Here is a 24,948-nt window from a genome sequence, read left to right as displayed (position 1 = left end):
GCTGGCCGCATAAATGTCTTCTTTTGAGAAGTATCTGTTCATATCCTTCACCCACTTTTTGATGGGGTTGTTTAGCTTTTTTTTTTTTTTTTTTTTTTTTGGTAAAGTTGTTTAAGTTCCTTGTATTTTGCCATTCTTACAACAACAACGACTTAAATCTGAACTTGAATACTTGTTCTTAATCTTGAATAACTCTGGTTGGTCCAGTTAATTTCTGTGACTATTCCTTGTCCTCTAGGTGATGATTGCTCTGTTTTCAGTCACGACCTTCCCAGTTATATTAAAGATAATTTTGAGTCCGCAAGAGTCACCGAGGCAAACTGGGAGACCATTCAAGGTGGAGTCATAGGAAGTGGCTGTGGGCAGCTGGCCCCCTACGCCCATGGAGACTCACTGTACTTTAATGGCTGTCAGATCAGGCAAGCAGCTACCAAGCCTCTGGATCTCACTCGAGCAAGGTACCCAAACATCCATATTGTAGTCCAGACATAGAATTAGTCAGTGAAAACCTATCATTTGAATTTGGGACAAGGAAGCATATGTGTTTCACAACTCAGAATTATGCTTCACTTAACTTTATTAGAGAATTGCTTTGTATTTCTTCACTCACAGTGGCTGAGTGGTGGTAATGTAGGCATAAGCCCAGAAAAATGGCCAAATATTTTTTTTTTTAATGATTTGGGATAAACTACATAGATAATTTAATGTTGAGCACAGGCAAATATATAAATGTGTATGTGAAGTAAATTTGTAGCAATGCAAACATATGCCTATATTTAGCACACGTAAGTACAATAAATAGAAATGGAGGAGGGATGGATGAATGGATAAGATCTTTAAAATTTTATGTGCTATAGTTGCTGAGGGTTAATGCAGAGTAGAGTGGGCAGAGACCTTGCAAATGGACTAGGGAAGTGACTGACAAAGACATAAGGAGGACTGAATTTCCTTCCCTATCTGCGCTTCGCAGCTTTGGCTTCCTTATCCAGAGTAAACACAGCTTTTTGTCTATATAATTCAAGAAAAGATTCCAAGGCTTAAAAAAGATTGCTAGATATTATTGTAGAGTATTTCTTGAATGCTGAAAAGTGTTCAGTAGCTATGAGAATATGTGTTTGATTAATGGGAAGATAGTTTACTTAAAACCTTTCACTTTGGAAAATATAATATTAGTGTTGTATTTTCACAGGCAGAAAGGCAGGTTTGGGGGCCCTTAATATGATAAACAATGAAAATAAAATTAATTCCTATATGGCAACCATGATATGATAAAAGTTGCATCAACCATCTTCCTTTTTTTTTTTTTTTTTTTTTTTTTGCCTACCAAAAAGAAATACTTAATCTAGAGATAACCTGGTGTTTTCTGTGACACTACCATATATAGCTGCAACTAGGTACATAGTAATGGCACACTATGTTTTAAATTAGTTTATGCATTTATACGTTTCTAAATCTAGCTCTTTATTCCACCACCTACTTTAAATTAGGTACTCTGTTAATCATGAGGAATCTTATGAGGATTTATTTCCCATGCGTAAAAGCTCTATCTAGGCCAAAGATGACAATGAAAAGCAAAATGTCATGTTGAACAGAATAGCAGACATGGTTCAGAACCTGCACATCCTAACTCAGTTTTCCTTCAGCTCTAATCTCCAGACAGCCTTTCCTAAAATAGTCATAATTTATCCCCATCCAGATGTGTTCAGCTTGGAGTTATCTGTAAAAAGAATGCAGCATAAATATTGTGGTTGTATTCTGTGTCCTCAGCTGTCTGTTTGGTCCATATTACCTTTCAGAGAAAAGAAGATGTTTTCAATGAAATACTCTTAACAAGATTTCCAACATCATGAAAAGAGGGCACATCTTTGAAAGTCAAAAATACTTTCTTTGTATAGAAAGTCAGCCTGAGTCTTCACATGTATAATATAGAAGACAATATGAATAAATTTTGTTACTAACAGCGATGTAGTCATAAGACTGGCTGCTTCACAGATGTGAGGGTGATCTGGCTGCGACATCTGTCACTCCATTGATCACCAGGGTTGATTCAGCTGATCTGGCTAGCTAGGCAGGTGTCCCCTTCCTCCCTCACCACTCCACATGCATCCCTCCCAAAGCTGCATGCTGGGTGAATAGGATGACCATCCCCAATAGAGGTGGACCAGTCTTTGGTGAAGGGTATACAAGTAACTGTGCTCCCTTGCTAGAACCTCCAAACAAGCTCTCAAGACTGGCTGCTTCTGGTTCTACTATATTATGAACTTGGAAATTATGGACTTTAGAAACAAGAAAAGACTAAGGAAGTATAACTCCTTTAATACTTCCTGAATTTAAAGATGATTTCCCAGCCGGGCACAGTGGCTTACGCCTGTAATCCAGGCACTTTGGGAGGCCAAGGTGGGTGGATCGCCTGAGGTCAGGAGTTCGAGACCAGCCTAGCCAACATGCTGAAACCCCGTCTCTACTAAAAATACAAAAATTAGCCAGGCATGGTGGTGCACACCTGTTATCCCAGCTACTAGGGAGGCCGAGGCAAGAGACTCACTTGAACCCAGGAGGCAGAGGTTGCAGTGAGTCAAGATCACACCACTGCACTCCAGCCTGGGTGACAGCGCAAGACTCCATCTCAAAAAATAAATAAATAAAAATGAAGATGGTTTCCTCGTGTTTTTCAGCAAAATCATGTTTGTCTTGCAAATTGGGAGCACGTCGCAGACGGACAGCTGCAACAGTGACCTGAGTGGCCCCCACACTGTGGACAAGGCGGTGCTGCTGCAGTATAGCGTCAACAACGGGATCACCTGGCACGTCATCGCCCAGCACCAGCCAAAGGACTTCACACAAGCTCAGAGAGTGTCTTACAATGTCCCCCTGTAAGTGGCTCAAATGGAAAGGCATGGTCTCATGCACAATCTCTTTGTGAATCCCTGGGAATCACAATGCCACAAAACTAGGTGGTGGCAGAACCAAGACTAACCCAGATCTCCAAAGTGGTGTTACTATTTTTGATTAGGACAAGAAAGGCACAAATTAAAACAAGGAATAGGGACAAGAGGAAATAGACAATAATAACTAAATGCAAGGGCAGTTTTTGCCTATTTCCCTTGCTTTAACTTGTTTTTCTAGTCTTAGAAAACATTTATTTTCTGCTGGCATGCTAGTTTGAAATTTTAGTGAGGTTAAGTAGTCATGTCAGTTTTGCTTTGCATTGTAAGCCCAGCTTCTAGCACAGTGTCTGTCACACAGAAAGCACTCCATGCTTGACTAAATATCTTTGGACATTAATGGAACAAGTGAAAGGAGGGAGAGAGATGGAAAAGTTTTACAAGTCCTTGAGTAGCCAATAAAATTTGATGCTGCTCAGAATACTATGACTTAAGCAAATCTGAATTCCATGCACAACATTTTGTTGATTTAGATTAGCCTATTATAATATTTGACATCTAGAAGTCAAATACCAAAAAGTTCTGCTTCCTAATGTATAATCTCTTTGTCCCTCTGTCTGTGACCCAGGGAGGCACGAATGAAAGGAGTCTTACTGCGCTGGTGGCAACCACGCCACAATGGAACAGGTCATGATCAGTGGGCTTTGGACCATGTGGAGGTCGTCCTGTGAGTATCTGATACATGGCATCCCATGTCCATTTCAGAAAGGTCTGAAACTCCTTTGATATGGCATGCTCCTTAGTAAGAACCGTTTTTGATGAGAAGCCCCCACAGGAGCACTTTGGCTTACACTCTTTTGCAACTGCAAGCTATGGCTCAAGTCATCAGTGAAATAGCAAAGCCCCAAATGAAATGTACCTTAGAAAACCTCCATAAGCACAACATTTATTTAAGGATTGACAATATTGGTTAAATTGGATAAAACAAAAGTCTCCAGGTAAATGAGAAACCATGTCTTAAGGCAGATCTGGGTTGCCTTATAAAATGAAATGACATCCTTGAAGAGGAAGGATCTGTAGTGGGCAGTGTCTGACGTGTTACTAACTAATGTGCCCAATTACAGACATTCTCCATTTAATGATGTGGGGGTTGCAACTAGAACAAAGAATTTGTGGTTTGAGATTCCTCCTGACCAATCCCAGCACCTAACAAGTTAAAGGTGTTTTTCCCTCTATATAATAAAGCTGTCACCACTCTCACCTGGCCGGGTTGACTGTTCCCTCACAGACAGATGACTTGCTTTTTCTCTAACGATCTAGTTCCTGTAGAACTGGAATGCTTATGTCTCGACGGGTTCGGACTGATGGCTCCAAGTGGTTGGCAAGGAGAGGCGAATCTTCTCGGTAGATAGGTTCAAATGTTCATTCTGTTTACCAAATCCAAAATGAAATCAGTCCCTTGGCTGATTTCAGTCATTTTGCAAGCAAATTTAAGTGATTAATTGGTAGGAAAACTACCAGAGTTGTTTTCGTTCAGTCATAGCCATGAGCTGAATTTTTCAGTCTTGAGCTAGCCCTCGTCTTAGTTTTCACTGAGGCACCTGCTTGCATGGCATCCATATCAACCCCCAAATCCAAGAGCAACCCGGTCCCCACACTAGCCTCCTGTGCGCGCTGCTGCTTTTGGACAACTTGCTGGGCTCTGCCTCCACAAGACAAAGTTGAAGTTTAAAGTAACAGTCCAGACTCATTTGAATCTAAATATGAGGCTGATGTTTTACTTAGATACTGATTTCCTCAGACTACGTTATTCCAGCAGAATAGCCTGGGTCCTGAAATGAATCTACGTACAGTAAGGTCTACGTACGTACAGAGAGATGTCTACATAGACCAAAATCCAACCCTGGAACCATTTTGCCCTGGCTATTTGCCTTTCAGGACAGCACTTCTCAATCTGTTTGAACGTCAAAATCACTTGGGAAGCTTTTGAAAACATCAACGAATGTCCCAATGCCCAGGCCCATCCCTTTGGATGAGGCTTTAAATTGATGTGCAGTGGGAACTGGACATCATTCTTGTTTTAAAAGCAGCTCAGGTGATTCTAATAAACTGGTAGAGAATAAAATTAGAGTCAATAACCACTTCTTATCTTTCAAGCGGCTTGCCAATACAATTTGCATTAATGGGGCTCCCTGTGCCTGACAAAGCATTACCAACTCCTATGGAAACTTCAAAACCTGACAGTCCTCAAAAGACGGCAGGATACTAATCCTGCCCTTGAGTAAACACAATAATTTTTAACGTATCACACATTTAAGTAGATATTTTCATCCTGCCCAAACAATCAATTGCACTCATCTATTTTGGATTTCAGAGACATATCATCACCAGTAATTTCCTCACTTTGTACTAAGATTAAAAAGCAGGGGCGAGGGGTTCAGAGGTGCCAATATACCAGCCAGTGTAAAAGCAACCCCTTCACATATTGGAAACAGAACTCTATTCCTTGCTCCCTGTCAACCTGCTGCCTCAGAGGTTCTCAGAGCACCGGCAGGAAGCCTCAGCACACAGCACCCAAGGAATCTCCCAGGTCACCTGGTGTTGGAATTAATGCTTATAAGCAACTACCAGCATCAAGCTCCGTATTTTAAACACTTTGAAGAATTTGTCATCTACCAGGCTCATATCCTTATAAGTCTGTTCTTATCCTGCATTATCTCAAACTCTCAGAGCACTAAAACATTTTGAATGAGACAAACGCATTGTTACATTTGCATGGTGTTGTATGCTTTGAATTTTATTCCAAGTCTTCTTTCAGGAATAACTTAAAAATTATAACTTTATATATACCACCACATGCTTTTATGTATATATAATTGCAAAAGCAAATGCAGTCTCTTTAATGACATTTCAAAAATTTGTTAAAGGAATTCCTTTATTTTCCTGCTTTTTGAAGAAAAGAAATATCTCACAAAGCCGAGTTCAATAAATGAGTTGTTTCAAAAAATGTATAATAAGATGTTATATTTCCAGAACTATGTTTTTGATGTTTTGCTCTGATCTTATAGTTTAACATTTCTATATCACTCTACCCTTTCAAAGCACTTCTTTTCAAAAGAGCCACAAACAGTTTTAAGGCATTCATTCATTAATATGCAATTAGTAGCTCTACAAAATAATTACTTCAATTCATTCATTTATGTGATGAGCTCAAAATAAACAAGTTCCAGATAATTCAAAAAATTAAATATAATAGTTTTCCAGAGTGTCTTTCAATCACATGAGGCACAAAGAAGCTAGAGCCAAGGTTCATGTCATGATCACAAATATTCCTAATTATAACTTTGCTCCAAAGAATGTATATTTAGAAATAGGTGGAATACTTCCATAAACCCCTATTAACTGAAAGCGTTCTCTTAATTAACTGCACTTTTGTATCAGAACACTTGATTATTTGAACTAGCAATGTTAACTCCTCAAGCATGGCGGGGAGAGGAGCAGACTGAGGCTTGTATCTTAAGAGATACAAACCCTACCTAACTGTATGTTACAAACAGGGCTACTGATATGTTTTTGCAACTAATGGTTGGGGCATACATTTCACTTAGGAATTTTTAGAAATGTACTTCTTTTTTTAAGAGAAGGTTGGCTTTAATCTAACTTTATTACCATAGTTTCGCTTTTGTGCATGTGCACCAAGGACACATGCTAAAAACCCCTAGAAAGAAAAATTATGGTGATGCATGGTATCTTATATTGAGTTTAACCTCAGTACTGCCCATATTAACCAAGAAAACACAAGTTTAATGAGAACAAATTTAGCACTTTCAACAATATTTCAGGATATGAGTGTATCCTAAATGAACAAGATTTGTAATCTTTTTAATTAAATGGTTTAATTCTAAAATACTACATGTGGAAGGATTTGAGTTTCATAAATATGGACATACAGAATGACAAGCCCCACACCAAAAAGATGAAAACCTCCCTTTTAGCATTTAACAAGCAGTCTCTTATGCTTGTTTGAGAGTGTAATCTTCCCACGCTCATATTTTCCAATAAAATCTGCACATGAAAAGCATTTCACGATGATTAGCCCCTGCTAATCTGCCGTGTAACAGAAGAACCGAATTGACAGATAATATTTTTCCAGCCTCACTAGCTTACAAAAAGTCCTCATTCCATAAAGTCTGAATGATGTGGCATAACACGATCATTGACAATCAAGTGTCAGAAAAATAATTTCTGAATTCATTAGCTAGCATAGAATATTTATTTTTCAGTATATGTTTATGAATACATTGGGCAGATCCCTCACAAGATCCATGCTGGTGAGGTTCTTCTTAGGATAAAAGAGAATTTGTTGTCTTAACCATTTTTGTTGGGCACTCATACTTCTATCCTAAGAATCTCCCTCACCCAACTCGCATTTCATTCACACATCACATTTCCTGCGTACGTGTCTAAGTCACACCTGTCATGTGTATAATGAAGTGGGCCAATTTTTGCATGTGTACCTTGAAAGCAAACTGCTCAGTAAAAAGCCTTCGTGAATGAATTGACTAAAAAGTGAATTATTATCACATTTACGGAGAACTGCAAACCTTATGTTGCTAACTATAGTCTTAAAAGCATTTATCAGTTTTTAAAATGAGTTCCATCGTGACCATCCCCTCATGCTATTCATTATCAAGATACTGTCACATTTTTGGCACAAATGATTTATGGAGATGAGCATATTACATTTGTTGCAAAGCATATTTGTCCTTTATTAAATTTGATTGTGTTATCTGACATAGAAGACTTCTGTATTTTTTAAAGTCCATTCCTTAATATATTCAGGAATTAGTATTTCCTACAATGTAAAATAATTGAAAATCAGATAATAAAATTAGTAGTTATTAAGCTATTAATATTTATAATTTATATGCAACATTTATGCCAAATGTAGTACTACAGCTACATGTATCTTAACATACGGTTATGAGCAAATATTGCATGTTGCATTACATAGAAAAGTATATGTATATATTGGGTATAGAAGAATAAGAAATAACTTCTTTAATTTTTATTTTCAAAAGAGATGAAAAATCCTATATTGCGTCTAAACCTGATCAGACTTTTATGACTAATCACAGTGCTGCATGCATTGAAAGGCATTTTTTAACTTGTGTTATATTTCATTATTTGCTGTCATTGGTTTTCCACTAGAGTAAGGTAAGTCCTCCTTACTAAATCTGGGGAACTGTTTACTAATAAATAGTTTCATCAATGTCACCAAACTTAACTGAGAAGTTTTGTAAAACACCTTTGCAACTTAAAAAAAAAACTATGAAAACAGTAATAAATGATACTGGTACATACTGGAACATTTGAAACTTATATCCATGTAAATTCAGAGCCAGTCAAATTGAGATAAGTCCCTAATATATACAATATCGGGCACAACAGCATAGACCAGAGTGCTAGTCAGCATTTTGTCATTGGGCAACAGATTTGACCTAGATTCTCCTCTGTGCTTGACACTGTATTGGGTGCCTTTGAAGTACTCACAGTTGACAAATTTGTTATGAGGGACAGGGGAAAATAGAAATGTGTGCAAAAGATTTAGGGACTCTGATTACATGTAATGTCTTTTGAAAGACCTACTATGTTGAAGATGCATGAGGGTCCCTTGACTTACCAATTCTCCTCTAAGTTATTAACTGAATTGGCAGATGGAGTAGATGTGTTCATAATACTTACGAGTTCTAGATCTTGTCCTTAGGTAAGATTGGCCACTTTTAATATATACTTATATTTGTCCTCTGAGATACTTTAAAACTTAAGAAGGCAAAATGGTTATAATTTATTGAACATCTATATATAGTGCTAGAAGTTTTCATTTCATCCTTACAGCTCCTGAGGTGCACATGATTTGATATTATTCTCATCCCCATTTAGCAGAGAAAAGAAATATGAAATCTTCCATATGTGTGAGATATTTGTGCCTGCACTTACTTGTGTGTAGCCTTCCTGAAAATGCATGGCCTTTAAGTCAAATGTGTGGCATCCTCTATGCAGGCAAGTTTCAGTGATAGTTTGAATGGCAGCTTCCCATCTAACACTCACCAATATTTCTAAGATATGTTGAATAGTCCACTGGATTCTTATGTCTGCATTCATATAAATCATTATTCTACCACGTTTTGATAAATTACTGACAAGTAGAAATGACTATATTTCTATGAGCTCAAGTTAGTATCAATTCTCTATCTCCTCCATTTCCTTTAGAATCTATTAAAAACTCAATTGAATTGTTTTCATAATAATAAATGAGCTAAGATTGTGTCTCCTTTGAAGAGTAACAGTTCAAAAGAGCACAGAGTCACTATTTACTCAAAGATCTTGCAATGGCCATATTTCCTATGCAGAAACAAGGAAACACTTTATAATTCTTTATGCCATCTAAGTCCCTAAACTCCCTTGGCAATAAAGGAAATTTACATTATCATTTCCAAGAAGCCTTTGTTGTTCATTCTCCCTTCTTTCAATGACTTATTCATAATGGGAGAATTTAAACATGGACCTAGTTCTATCCACAACCAAAGCAAATTGATATGTCAAGTGGCATAGCTGATGTGCCTTGGGATGAACATTACCTCTTTTTATTGAACTGAAAATAAAAATTACTTTCTCTGGTAATTGCAGTGAATAAATAAATCTTTAAAAGTTCATTGCACTTATTTCAGTTATAAGGTTATCTATAGCTGTACATCTAAATGTATCAAAAACAAAAAATAGGCTCACAGATATACTGCACACCAAAAAATGAGTAAATATAAGATAAACTTGTTAAAAATTCCCCTAATGCCCAATGCTGTTAGACATTTTAGAAGATACAATAACTGTGTGGGAACCATGTCAATTTATTAAGTGGTCTTAGAGGCAGACAGCATTTTGGTATAGCTTGCCACAGTGCTTGATTTTGAAAGGCTCATAAACTGGAAATATCCACTTCATTACATTTTTATATTGACTCAACTGACTCAAAAGATTTTTATATTTCACATACCAAACTACCAGCTAGTTTCCAGGATGCTTTTATAGTGTGTTTTTTGGGTTTTTTTGTTTGTTTTTTGAGACGGAGTCTTGCCATGTTGCCCCAGGCTGGAGTGCAATGGCGCGGTCTGAGCTCACTGCAACCTCTTCCTCCCAGGTTCAAGCAATTCTCCTGCCTCAGCCTCCCAAATATCTGGGACTACAGAGGCGTGCCACAACACCCAGCTAATTTTTTGTATTTTTAGTAGAGATGGGGTTTCACTGTGTTAGCTGGATGGTCTTGATCTCCTGACCTCGTGATCCACCTGCCTCAGTCTCCCAAAGTGCTGGGATTACAGGCATGAGTCACTGCACCCCGCCGCCATTTTTAATATGACTGTATAAACACTAGGCATCTATAGCAAGTCCATTACTATATGTATATCAACATTCTCAGGGATCCAAAGATATGATACTGATGCATAAACTTATTCAGAATTAAAGAGCACCCAGGCCAGGCACAGTGGCCATGCTTGTAATCCCAGCACTTAGGGAGGCGGAGGAAACAGAATCACTTGAGGCCAGGAGTTCGAGACCAGCCTGGCTAACATAGCAAGACCCTACCTCTACCAAAAAAAAAATATTAAAAAAATAAGAAATATATTTAAAATCTTCTAAGAAAAAATATTATTAAAAAAAGAATATCCAGTGACTCAAAATGTCCCCTAAATTGGTTGTAAGCGTCCACCTGGGAGTAGTTTTTAGGGCACTAAAGATCTGCAACCTGCTACTATTTATTTTCTCACCTACAAAGACAGAGACTTTCAATCAGCTCCATAATAAGTAATTATATGGAGACGTTGCTTTAAAGCTGTTAAGTAAGCACATCAGGTTTTGTTAAAACTAAATGTTATTTTGTTCCCATATATTAAGATAACTTTCATGTCAATCTAGGTTGCATTGAGATAACAAAATATCTTCAGTGTTCTAAGTTTATCTTTTTTTGATGTAAAATATTTTAACTATTTTAAATTCTCTTTGAGTACCTTATATCTTTAAACGTGTTTTAACAGAATAATGTTCATTGCTTTAACTTTGCAATTATTCCTTATAGTTAAAGAGTAATGATTTACCACAGGAATCCAATCAGTAAGTCACCATAAGTTCAACAAACATGCCTTGACCACACACGCATGAGTCAGGCAGGAGGCTCAGTGCTATTGCTATGGTGCGGGGGTGGGGGGAGTTGGGGAACTGGCCCCCATACCAACAAAAGTTTAGTTGTGGGGAGCCAAGATACGAAAACAAACACCTTCAAAGCAGGATATGAGCACTCTGAGAGTTCAAAGTAGAAAAAAAAAGTTCACTTATGGAGGGAGTAAACAATAAAGAAAATGTAATACTTGAACACGTGGAATCTAGGAAGTGATGTTGACAGCTGGCCAATGAGGCGGGTAGAAAGGACTCAAGGCATTTGAGTAGAGCGGTTTGTATAGGAATGTAGAAAAAGAAAGGGCAGAATAAGATTAAGCATGAAGAGGACTTGAAATGTCTGTTTAAGTTGGCTTAGCTGTTGCTCCATAGATAAGAGGATTCTGCATGGTTTTGGGCAAAGTGAGGCCAGTGTTTCATGAAAAGTTTACTGAATCTGGTGGTGTGCAAAATCAGTTGCATGTATGTGTAGGAAGGTATACATGCACATGTATACAATTATGCATTCAGTTATACTTTCTTAGTATTTCAGGGGTTTCCTTTCAGTGGAGTTTTTTTTTTCTTCATAAAAGGAAAAAAATTAAGTTAAGGAGGCTAGTTCGAGGGGCCACTATAATAGCTCGGGAAAAGAACTATAAGGTGACCGAGGATGCTGGCAGTAAGACAGCAAGTGCCAGTCCCAAGATTTGGTGAATAAAGGAGCAACAGGATAATTTTTCTTGACACTTGATTAGTTCAGTACCTTAATTCCTTGGGTTTTTTGTTGTTTTTTTTTTTTTTTTTTGGTAACTCAATTTTACACAGGGAGCAGTTAGTACTTATAGCAGCTAATAAATGGATAAATTTGTGTCATTCAACTGTGACACTGAAACTGATCAACTTAGTTGATACATGTAGTATTGTCACATGGAGGGGATAGGAGGGGGAGGATAGTAAATCTGCATAAAGACAAAACTTGATTTTTTTAAATATTTTTCTCTACAATGTCTTCAGGATATATTCTGTTTCCATTTTATTGTTTCTAGCATTTTTATATTATTGAAATCTAGGAGGGGATGTTATTAGTACCTTTATTTTATAAAATATGTATCAATTTGACATCTTTCTATCAATATTTTAGCACAGATGCTATTGCCTTTTGATTATACATATTTGATGAAATTCAATTTATGTCTTTTCCTTTGAAATGTTTTATTATAAATTTTCTTTTCTAATGATCAAACTATAAAAGTATCTTGTTTTAAAGTTTGTATTTTACAAGTGCTAGTATAATATACCTAAGTATAATATCTATTATACTAGGTAAAACATCATTTTACACCTTACCAGCATATTGATGATTGATAATGCAGATTATACTGCTCAGGACCAAATTACCCTTTCCCTCTCTCTTACCCTAACTCAAGTTCATGTCATATCGATCTTTATGTTGGAATCACATCACATGACATTATGTGCATTTTATGTTTTCATGGAATTAGGAAGAAAAGGCTTTGGGACCATGAGGAAACTCAGTGAATTTGGAAAATACTGATAGGCTCACTCTCATAAACCACATATTGATGCCACATATGGATATATTGTCACTCAGGTCAGAGTGTGAGAATATGATCCTTTCAGTGATGTTATAGCTCACAATCCTTTTTAAAGGACCATGCCAAAACATTAACAGCTATCACTACTAGTATTGTACAGTTTCCTACAGGATCCTGAAATCCATCTTCAGTATTTTTATCAGCTTCACACACAGCATGTATGTATAAATGTATGTATGCACATATGTGGGGGGATACATACATATTTACAATTATACGTTTGGTTACACTTTCTTAGTATTTTATGACCTCTTCTCAGTGGAGTGTCTCTTTCCTGAGGCCATGTTTATAAAATATGCTTATGGTTTGAGGAAGACAAGAGAATCCAACATTCTGAGAAAAACTGACCTCCTTATTTTGTTCCATGAGACTGCATGAACTAGGAGGTCAAGCTGATCCAGCTAACAGTCTGTTTCTGTTTGTTTGTTTTTTAAGCTTTAAATGAGAATGTTTGCTAAAAGAACCAGATTATTTTTCCTCCTTGTTAAAGATATATTTAAATAAGGCAATGGGTATAGTGCACACTTCTCAAATGAAATGTACCCAAGTAAGTATTTTCAGGAAGCATTCAAGAATAAAATAAAATTCAAGTTTTAGTTTGCTATGAATCAAGAGAATTTGGCATATTTTCTGGTTCAGAGCTCACTCATGAAAAGACAGGGATTTCTTCAAGGCCAGAGGCAGTGAGCATAGGTCCCAGCCTTCAGTTCCTCTGACCCTGGGTGGTCATGTGAGCTTGACCTATTAACCCTGAACATTTTCAAATAAATATCAGAGTAACTTAGGACTTAGAATAGATTGCACGTTCAATGATGGGACTTACATGCTCTTTCTCCTTTCCCTCCCTGCCTCTATCCTGTTTGATTTTAACAGCACTCGCAAACAAAATTACATGATGAATTTTTCACGACAACATGGGCTCAGGCACTTCTACAACAGAAGACGAAGGTCACTTAGGCGATACCCATGAAGAATCAAAAAGTTTATTTTTTTTCTTCCAACATGTGATGTGTTGCTCTCCATTCTTTTACATCTCGCACTGCATCTGATATCAGGAAATATCCGTGAAGGACTTGGTGATTACCTGAAAGCCCTTCTCAAGACCGAGTGTACACCACTTTCCCACACTGTGAACTAATGACAAGTGACTTATTTGCTCATAAGTAAATGTCTTCATGTTAATGTGTCCATGAAAGTTGTGATCTGTCATAATATCGGTTACAGTGGCAGTATTGACAATAAGAAACACTTTAACAGAAAAAAAAAGTTTAAGCACAAAAAAATTAAGAGATTTTATGTTTAAAATGGCATTTAGCACAGTATTTAACATTCTTGGTCACAAAGCTATTTAAGTGGACTGTATTTCAGCTATGTCTCATGTTTTATATGATTAAATTATCATTGTTTGTCCTTTATGTATTCTATTCTACAATATAACACATTGAAACTGTATTTACTTGTTATGTTGTAATATTTTGCTGCTGAATTTGGGGCTACTTATATTCTGCAGAAAATTAATTAAAATGCCTATTCAAGAAGATAGTAGTAAAGATATTGTATCTCCTTTAATATACTCCTTAAAAATGTATGTTGGTTTAGCGTTGTTTTGTGGATAAGAAAAATGCTTGACCCTGAAATATTTTCTACTTTAAATTGTGGACGAAGACCCTATCTCCCACAAATAAGTTCCCATTTCCTTGCCTAAAGATTTTTTTTAAGTGTTCTGTGGCTGATTTACTAACAGTAACTGCCATTTTGTGTCTGTGATAACAGAGTGATTTGTAAAACAGTGGTTGTTTTTTCATTGTGTTTTCTTCGTGGATTGTTTTTTCTGCGGGTCATATTCATGCCTTCTGATGAAGTTGTACCAACACCAGCAACATTATAATGGCCCTGTAGCTCTGAACGCTATTTGTGTAACTGAAAGGTTGCACTCTAGGGAGAACCAAGCTAAAAGCCCATGCTTAAATAAAAATTATGTCCAAAAGCCACTGAAGTTCACTGGTCTTCATTCATTTTCAATTAAATTTTATGTAAGATTTGTAAGCCTGGTCAGTTTGGAAATTATGATGTCAAATATTTGCACCAGTTTTTTGTTTCATCATTGATAATAGCAATTATGAAGCCACACTTTCAATTTAGCCATTTTTCTCTTATTCACCTTTTTCTGCTAATTACTCTGTAATTACACTAAGAAAAGTCAATAGATAATTCCAATAGTGACTTCGCTCCTGAGAATTTTGTTACTGCTAACGCTTATCTGATCATAAGCACTCATGTGTTCATTGGGTAAATATTTATTGAGTGTTTGCTATGGTCCAGGCACTGTGCTAAGTGTTGAGGATAAAATGGTCATTGAAACATTTTCCCTTCTTGATTTTAACATCTACAAAATAAAAAGTATGTTAATATCATTTTTTTTTTCAATGGGAGGAAAAAATAAGAAAAAACTGTTAAAACTAGAGTTTTCAGCAATGGCAAACTTTCTCAATACTTTTGACCCCTCTAATGCTAAGCCTAAATACTCCTACAGTGAATGAATTAATATTTTAAAGAACAAATACACCCACTGGAGAACAGCACCTTTTAAAACACTTAAATGTGAAAGAAATAACTGATTTCAGAAGATTCGTCCTACCATGGCCCACTTCAGTCATTTTATGTATGCAATCCTTCATCAAATATCTATTAAGGGATACCATGTGCCAAGCACAGGCAAGGGCACTAGAGATGGATTAGTGAACAAAAGGAGACACCATCGCTGCACTAAGGAAAGTCACAGTAGAGGAGGAAGGTATTTACTAATAATCACACAAATAAACGGATAACTGGGTAAATACCTCATTAAGCACTAAATATTCTTTAGATAAGCATCTGTTAAACATCTACTATACTAATGTACATTATTTGGGAATGAAACATGGTTCTCTTTCTCAATGTATAGTCTAGACCGAAACTCAGAAATACCAACTAATACATACAATACTAAGAAGAAGGTGCTGCCATAGACATGTATTTTGGGTCTAATGGGCACATGTAAACATCCAGACTGGGCAACATAATGACAGCCTGTCTCTACAAAAAAAAAAAAAAACTGAAAATTAGCTGGGCGCAGTGGCATGCACTGTAGTCCTAGGTACTCAGGAGGCTGAGGTGGGAGGATCTGGCCTCAACCAAGCCCAGAAGGTAGAGGATGCAGTAAGCTGTGATCACACCACTGCACTCCAGCCTGGGCGAGAGAGCAAGATCCTGTCCCAAAGAAAAGTAAAAAATAATAAATTTGCAAGTGATATCATAACTTAGTGGTGAAAAACTGGATGCTTTCTTTCTAAATTGAAGAACAAAACAAGGTATTTCCTTTTACCACTTCTACTCAACATTGTACTAAAGAGTCTAGCCAGAGCAATAAGGTTAGAAAAAGAAAAGGCATCCAGATTCAAAAGTAACACGTCAAACTCTTTATTGGAAAACAACATGATTATGTGCATAGAAAAGCCCACAGAATCTATGAAAAACTACTAGAACTAATAATTGGGCTTTCTAAGATTACAGGATACAGAATCAATATACAAAGATCAATTGTTCTTCATTGTTGATGGGAATGTAAATTAGTAAAGCCATTACAAAAAATGGTATAAAAGTTCCTCAAAAAACTAAAAATAGTACTATCATATGACCAAGAATACCACTTCTAGGTATATATCGAAAGGAACTAAAAGCAGTAGGTCAAAGGGATATCTGCACTCCCATGTTCATTGTAGCACTATTCACTCAATAGCCAAGAGATGGAATCAACCTAAGCGTCCATCAATGGATGAATGGATAAAGAAAACGTGGGCCTGGGCACGGTGGCTCATGCCTGTAATCCCAGTACTTTGGAGGCCTAGGCGGGCAGATCGCTTGAGGCCAAGAGTTCAAGACCAGCCTGGTCAACATAGTGAAACCTTGTCTCTACTAAAACTACAAAAATTTGCCAGGCATGATGGCGTGGGCCTGTGATCCCACCTCCTTATGAGGCTGAGGTGCAAGAATCACTCGAATCCAGGAGGTGGAGGTTGCCTTGAACCAAGATGACACCACTACACTCCAGCCTAAGTGACAGAGCTAGCCTCTGTTCCCCACCTCCCTCCCCCCAAAAAAAGAAAATGTGGTATGTATACACAATTGAATAATTTAACCTTAAAAACGAAGGAAATCCTGCCACTTGTGACAGCTTTTGGATGAATCTAGAGAACATTATGCTAAGTGAAATAAGCCAGGCACAGAAAGACAAACATTGCAGGATCTCACTTATATGTGAAACCTAATAAAGCTGAACTCCTACAAGTCGAAAGTAGATCAATGGTTACTAGAGGCTGGGGCTGGGTACGGGGTGGGGAGGGAGGGAATGCAGAGTTGTTCCCTGTTACATTACTATGTAATCATTATATTAACAATTTTTGTGAGATGTGTAAATGCCTACCACTGTAAGTAAATGCCTACCTTTTCTCTTTCCAAAGGATACAAAATTTCAAATAGACAAGAAGAATAAGTTTTGAGATCTGTTACACAGCAAAGTGACTATAGTCAATAATTATTGTATATTTCAAAACAATTAACAGTAAATTTCCAATGTCTTACTATGAAAAATGATAGTTGAGGTGAAGGATATGTTAATTAGCTTGATTTAATCCTGCCACATTGTATACATATATCAAAACACTGTACCCCATAAATGTGTACAACTATGATTTGTCAAAAGATCAATTGCAACTTTGTGCAATGGCAGTATCATAGCCAGTGGGATTTATCCAAAGCACAATTATTGCTAGTTGAAAAGATCATTGTATTTCTATATACTAGCAATGAACAAATGTTTTTTTAAAACTCTTCTTAAACATTTATTAATTTATATTAAGTGTGAGCCAAAGTAATAGCACAAGTGATTAATAATTAAAATGACAAACCAGGAATGGTGGCTCAGACCTATATCGTAGCACTTTAGGAGGCTGAGACAGGAGGATAGCTTGAGCCCAAGAGTTTGAGACCAACCTGGGCAACATAGGATTCAAACTGCTCACCTACAAAATATAGTAATAAAGACAAAAAGTAACTACGCATGTATGTATTGTTCAGAAAAAAAAATCAGCTGTTATTAAAAGAATTCCAGTTCAGAGGTGAGAGGGTTTGTCATGATTACTGTTTCTTCCATGTAGTCCTTTGGGTGTTTACTATAAATAAATGGGTACAGTTGGTTGTTGTTTTTTTTTTTAATAATAATCCACCATGGCTGTAAACTGATGCTGCCTTTATAGACGTGGGAGACCATGCAATGACAATGGGAGTGTCTGCCACTCTCCAGTGGCCCTACTACCATATTCCAGTGCCTGGATCTCCCGTCCCAGAATTCATGCCAGTGCAGCCGAGAAGGAGAAGATAATGTCTAGAAAATATAACTTTTTGTGGAGAGAGTACTGGTAGAATAATATATGGAGATATATAAGTGAATAATAAAAAGGCACCGAAATGTGTGTAAGAAATATTGCCTCATAAACCTACAAACAGTAAACTAACTCATATCAAAGTTTTTACGATACCCCCTTAATGTTACTAACCATAGAAAGCAGACATAATGAGACAAGTCAGACATTTTTTAACACCTCTACAATCACCTTAACAGAAACTAAACAGCTCCTTTAAAGGCTAAGGAAGAAACTCAGTCACTATTAATTCTAACACAATTTCTTTCATATCGACACTTTAAGAGATTTCAAGTTGGTTCTTTGCTCTGCCTCTAAATTTCCTAACTGTAACAAAATACTTATTTTCTAGCACCTTCTATGTGTGGAGCTTGATAAAATACCAGAGAAGGAAAGCTGTCTTTTGGTCTCTCTACCTAAGACACACCCTGATATGGTTTGGCTGTGCCCCTACCCAAATCTCATCTTGAATTGTAACTCCCACAATTCCCACTTGTTGTGGGAGGACCCAGTGGGAGGCAACTGAATCATGGGGGCGGGTCTTTCCCATGCTATTCTGGTGACAGTGAATATGTCTCTTGAGATTTGATGTAAAAGGGGATCCTGCACAAGCTCTCTTCTCGTCTGCCATCATGTGAGACTGCCTTTTACCTTCCACCATGATTGTGAGGCCTCCCCAGCCACATGGAACTGTAAGTCCAATAAATCACTTTCTTTTCTAAATTGCCCAGTCTCAGGTATGTCTTTATCAGCAGCATAAAAATGGACTAATAGGGCCGGGCGCGGTGGCTCAAGCCTGTAATCCCAGCACTTTGGGAGGCCGAGGCGGGTGGATCACGAGGTCAGGAGATCGAGACTATCCTGGCTAACATGGTGAAACCCCGTCTCTACTAAAAATACAAAAAACTAGCCAGGCGTGGTGGCGGGCGCCTGTAGTCTCAGCTACTTGGGAGGCTGAGGCGGGAGAATGGCGTGAACCCGGGAGGCGGAGCTTGCAGTGAGCCGAGATCACGCCACTGCACTCCAGCCTGGGAGACACAGCGAGACTCCGTCTCAAAAAAAAAAAAAAAAAAAAAAAAAAAAGGACTAATACACACCTTCATGCAGCCAGAACTCTGTTCAAAGTCCCACACCATGAAAACCAGCTTCATCCCCAATCCTACAGATTAACCATCTCTCATAATGGAAAGAGAAAAGGTAGGCATTTACTTACAGTGGTAGGCATTTACACATCTCACAAAAATAGTTAATATAATGATTACATAATAATGCAACTGTAATTTTTCCCTGAGGGATTTATATTTTAGCAAGTAGTGTTAAACTTCCAGAACTGTTTCAAGATCCAAAAGAATGAATTTTTAATGGAGAAACTTCGGGTATTTAGGTAATTGAGATGGATATTTAGGTAACTGAGGTGGGTATTTAGGTAATTGAGGTGGGTATTTTAGCAAAATAGCTTTGTCAATCACCATGGCAACTGAAGTCTTCCATTTGGATGGATCAGACACTGAGTTGCTAGTCCAGTGACACAAGTTCCAGGGCCCACCTTCCTGTAAGACTTTGACCTACGGGTTAGTCCACTAGATCTCTTTCAAACTCAGTGCACACAAACGCTCAGCATTTGATAATTTAAATACCTCCTATAGCACATCTGCCCTGCCCTGCTCATGCTGGCCTGGTAGACAAGCCTCTAAAACCAGGAAAATAGACCTGATTCTCAGCTAAAAGAGATATTGAGGAGCTGCCTAAGCCAGAGATAATGTGTTAGTTACACCTATTCCTTGGGCAACACTCTCATCCCAAGTCATTATTACCTCCCATGCTGCTTGGGATTGGGGCAGATCCAGGTTTTGGTGGGCTATTAACTTACATAATTTGGTAGAATCTCTGTAAGGGGAAAAAAAAAACCGCAATATGAGAAAAAAATTAGGTCCAAACGTGAATATTTAAAATGAGAAAAGAAATCGCAACATGTTACAAATTTATAAATATTGAAAAATTGACAAATTTCATAAATACTATCTGGAACTGCCAGACTTCATCAAGAAAAAAATGGACCAGTAACCAAGATGTCTGGTAGGCCGAGGTGGGCAAATCACTTGAGGTCAGGAGTTTGAGAGCAGCCTGGACAACATGGTGAAACCCCATCTATACTGGAAAAAAAATAATAAAAAAAAGAAAGAAATTAACCCAGCATGGTGGTGGGCGCCTGTAGTCCCAGCTACTCGGAAGGCTGAGGCATGAGAATCGCTTGAACCCGGGAGGCGCAGGTTGCAGTGAGCCAAGATTGCATCACTGCACTCCAGCTTGGAAGCTGGGTGAGAGTGAGACCCTGTCTCAAAAAGAAAAAAGAAACCAAAGAACCAAAGATGTCATCCAATATACATATAAAATACGTAACTTTACACACCCAATGAACTCCCTATTACTTATTTGAAGAACTAATAACTAGAAGTTTCTGAATTTGTAAGGATCTATAAATCTACAGCTCTAAAAAGCTCAGCAAACTTCAATCAGGATAAACACAAAGAAACTTTTTAAAATCTGGCTTCCCTGGAGGAGGCACCACTTTCTAATTCTCTAGTGATGGCCTTGCCCTTTCCTTCTTCTGGTTTTCTGCCTACTGTTTTGTTTGTATTTTCTCAGTCTACTTGTTGATAATAATCACTAGAGTAGCCAACATTTGGTCCCCTGCTGCATCCATTCTGGTCCTTTCCAATCCCTTTTGAAAGCAGTGATGTGGTGGATCTTTTCAAACTGTAAGTACAATCATGTCATCTCCTGTTCAACCTCTTCAAAGAGTTCACATTGACCCGGCACAGTGGGTCACACCTGAAATCTCAGCACTTTGGGAGGCTGGGGCAGGCAAATCACCTGAGGTCAGGAGTTTGAGACCAGCCTGGCCAATATGGTGAAACCCCGTCTCTACTAAAAATACAAAAATTAGCTGGGCATGGTGGCGGGTGCCTGTAATCCCAGTTACTCGGGAGGCTGAGGCAGGAGAATCACTTGAACCTGGAAGGCAGAGTTTGCAGTGAGCCGAGAACTGGCCCTGCCTTGCTCTCCAGCTGTATCTTATGCCACTCTACTCTTTGTGCTCCATCCACCTGAGCCTTCTTCAGGCTTGTTTCTGTCTTTCCAATGTGCAATGCCACTTGCACTTACAGAGCGTTTGCAGGTGCTGGCTCCTCATCCTACCTCCACCCCTTTATCTAATTGACTCCTAATGTTTGACATCCCACCCTTTCCTGATCTGGATTGAGTTTTTTCATTTAAATGTGCTCATACTTCTGGATTTTTTTTTTTTTTTTTTTTTTGCCTTTAGAGCATTTATCCAAGTTGGTAGTTACAGTCTTATCAGTGTGATTATCTAACCAAACTCTGGCCTCTCCTCTGCAGTTAGTCTGTAAATTCCATGTGAGCAACTTACCCATGCAGTCTCAATGCCTGCCACGTGGTATTTGAAAAATTAACAGTTATTAAAATAATAAATGAATCCATAAGTATTTTTAAAAAATTTATATTATGCTATTTATTAGCTTTACATCCTTTGGCAAGTCAGTTAACATTAGCCTGTCTGTTTGTCTGTAATACGAAAGGAATAATAGCCACTCATAAAACTATTATAAGTAAAAATATATGTGAGTCTCTTAAAAAATAAGCAGTTCTATCAGCAAAAACAATGCTTTCAAGACAAAATACGAACAAGAAATTGAGAGAGTATATTTGTAACATATCACAGACAAAGAGCAAATATTCCTAATATAGAAAGCTATTTTAAATTGAAGGTAAACATCGACCAAAAATTATATTGAAAAATGAGCAAAAGATATGAATAGATAATTCAGGAAAATCATACAAAAAATGGCCCTTCAACATACGAAAGGTGTACAGCATCACTCATTATAACAGAAGTATAAAGTAAGCCCCACTGAGATACCACTTCTAACCCATCAAATTGGCAAAATTCAAAAACTTGACAATATAAGCTTGGAAAGGCTGTGAAACATAGGCCTTCTCATACCTTGCTGGTAGGAATGCAAAATGACATAAGCCCTAAGGAGAGGATTATGGCAACAGCTAAGAAAACTACATATGTATTTACCTTTTGACCCACCAAACACTTGATCCCACTTCTAGGAATTTATCCTAAAGATACACCTCCAAAAATATGAAAATGTACATGTACAAAGTTATTAATTACAGCATCATTTGTAACCACAAAATATTGTAAGCTACATAACTAGCCAAACATAGCAGAGTACTTCAACACACTATGGTACCTACATGCAACGTACTACTGTGTAGCTATTTAAAAAAAAAAAAAAAAGGAGGACGATCTCTGTGATTTAATGTGGAGTGATTTCCATAGATACTGGTCAGTGGAAAGAACTAAGTGTAAAATAATATATGAAGAATGCCACCTTTTGTGTAAGAAAGAAGGGGAGGCCGGGCGCAGTGGCTCACACCTGTAATCCCAGCACTTTAGGAGGCTGAGGAGGGAGGATCGCTTGAGCCCAGGAATTGAAGGCTGCAGTGAGCCATAATTGTGCCACCGCACTCCAATCTGGATGACAGAGACTTCTGTCTCAAAAAAAGAAAAGGAAGGAGGTGGCTGACAAGATGGCCAAATAGGAACAGTTCCAGTCTGTAGCTCCCAGCGATATCAACGCAAAAGGCAGGTGATTTCTGCATTTCCAACTGAGGCACCCGGCTCATCTCATTGGGACTGGTTAGATAGTGGATGTAGCCCATGGAGGGTAAGCCAAAGCAGGGTGGGGTGTTGCCTCACCCTGGAAGGGCAAAGGGTCAGGGAACTCCCGCTCCTAGCCAAGGGAAGCCGTGAGGGACTGTGCTGTGAGGAACGGTGCACTCCGGCCCAGATACTATACTTTTCCCATAGTCTTCTTAACCCACAGACTAAGAGATTCCCTCAGGTGCCTACACCACCAGGGCCCTGGGTTTCAAGCATAAAACTGGGTGGCCATTTAGGCAGACACCAAGCTAGCTGCAGTTTTTTTTCATACCCCAGTGGCAACTGGAATGTGAGACAGAACCGTTCACTCCCCTGGAAAGGGGGCTGAAGCCAGGGAGCCAAGTGGTCTAGCTCAGCGGATTCCACTCCCACGGAGCCCAGCAAGCTAAGATCTACTGGCTTGAAATTCTCACTGCCAGCACAGCAGTCTGAGGTCAAACTGGGACACTCAAGGTTGGTGGGGGGAGGAGCGTCCACCATTACTGAGGCTTCAGTAGATGGTTTTCCCCTGACAGTGTAAACAAAGCCAACAGGAACTTCGAACTGGGCAGAGACCACCAAAGCTCAGCAAAGCCGCTGTAGCCAGACTGCCTCTCTAGATTCCTCCTATCTGGGCAGGGCATCTCTGAAAAAAAGGCAGCAGCCCCAGTCAGGAGCTTATAGATAAAACCCCCATCTCCCTGGGACAGAGCACTTGGGGGAAGGGGCAGCTGTGGGCACACCTTCAGAAGACTTAAACATCCCTGCCTGCCAGCTCTGAAGAGAGTAGTTAATCTCCCAACACAACACTCCAGCTCTGCTAAGGGACAGACTGCCTCCTCAAGTGGGTCCCTGACCCATGCCTCCTGACTGGGAGACACTTCCCAGCAGTGGTCAACAGACACCTCATAAAGGAGAGCTCCAGTTGGCCTCTGGCGGGTGCCCCTCTGGGACGAAGCTTCCAGAGGAAGCAACAGGCAGCAATCTTTGCTGTTCTGAAGCCTCCGCTGGTGATACCCAGGCAAACATGGTCTGGAGTGGGCCTCCAGGAAACTGCAACAGACCTGCAGCTGAGGGGCCTGACTGTTAGAAGAAAAACTAACAAACAGAAAGGAATAGCATCAGCATCAACAAAAAAAGATGTCCACTCACAGACCCCATCCAAAAGGTCACCAACATCAAAGACCAAAGGTAGATAAATCCATGGAGATGAGGAAAAAAACAACCCAAAAAGGCTGAAAATTCCAAAAGCCAGAATGCCTCTTCTCTTCCAAAGGATCACAGCTTCTCACCAGCAAGGGAACAAAACTGGACGGAGAATGAGTTTGACGAATTGACAGAAGTAGGCTTCAGAAGGTGGGTGATAACTCCTCCCAAGCTAAAGGAACATGTTCTAACCTACTGCAAGGAAGCTAAGAACTTTAAAAAAGGTTAGAGGGATTGCTAACTAGAATAACCCATTTAGAGACAAACAAATGACCTGATGGAGCTGAAAAATGCAGCATGAGACCTTTGTGAAGCATACACAAGTATCAATAGCCAAAGAGATCAAGCGGAGGAAAGGATATCAGAGGTTGAAGATCAACTTAATGAAATAAACTGTGAAGACAAGATTAGAGAAAAAAGAAAGAAAAGGAATGAACAAAGCCTCCAAAAAAATATGGAAATATGAGAAAAGACCAAACCTACATTTGATTAGTGTACTTGAAAGTGAGGGGGAGAAAAGAACCAAATTGCAAAACATTCTTCAGGATATTACACAGGAAAACTTCCCCACCCTAGCAAGACAGGCCAACATTCAAATTCAGGAAATACAGAGAACACCACAAAGATACTCCTCAAGAAGAACAACCCCAACATATATAATTGTCAGATTCACCAAGGTTGAAATGAAGGAAAAAATGTTAAGGGTAACCGGAGAGAAAGGTCGGGTTTTCCACAAAGGGAAGCCCATCAGACTAACAGTGGATCTGTCTTCAGAATCCTTACAAGCCAGAAGAGAGTGAGGTCCAATGTTCAACATTCTTAAAGAATTTTCAATC

General features: G+C 38.6%; 1 protein-coding gene and 1 pseudogene across 1 annotated transcript in view; both read left to right on the top strand.

Moving 5' to 3' along the window:
- The window catches only part of RELN (reelin), a 510,458-nt gene extending 495,755 nt beyond the window's left edge, over window positions 1-14,703 (top strand). Inside the window, exons 61-64 of the mRNA XM_028846151.2 lie at window positions 239-458; window positions 2,676-2,873; window positions 3,514-3,612; window positions 13,586-14,703. Coding sequence (XP_028701984.2) covers window positions 239-458; window positions 2,676-2,873; window positions 3,514-3,612; window positions 13,586-13,682 — 614 coding nt within the window. The 3' untranslated portion in view covers window positions 13,683-14,703. The remainder of the gene's footprint in view (window positions 1-238; window positions 459-2,675; window positions 2,874-3,513; window positions 3,613-13,585) is intronic.
- Window positions 14,704-17,462: 2,759 nt separating this feature from the next.
- Window positions 17,463-17,591, top strand: LOC144340218 (U4 spliceosomal RNA; annotated as a pseudogene).
- Window positions 17,592-24,948: the final 7,357 nt, after the last annotated feature.

This window comes from Macaca mulatta, chromosome 3, assembly GCF_049350105.2.
Source record: "Macaca mulatta isolate MMU2019108-1 chromosome 3, T2T-MMU8v2.0, whole genome shotgun sequence".
NCBI classification, from domain to species: Eukaryota; Metazoa; Chordata; class Mammalia; order Primates; family Cercopithecidae; genus Macaca; species Macaca mulatta.
Note: the sequence above shows the minus strand (reverse complement) of the source record. Positions and strands in the feature narration are given on the sequence as shown.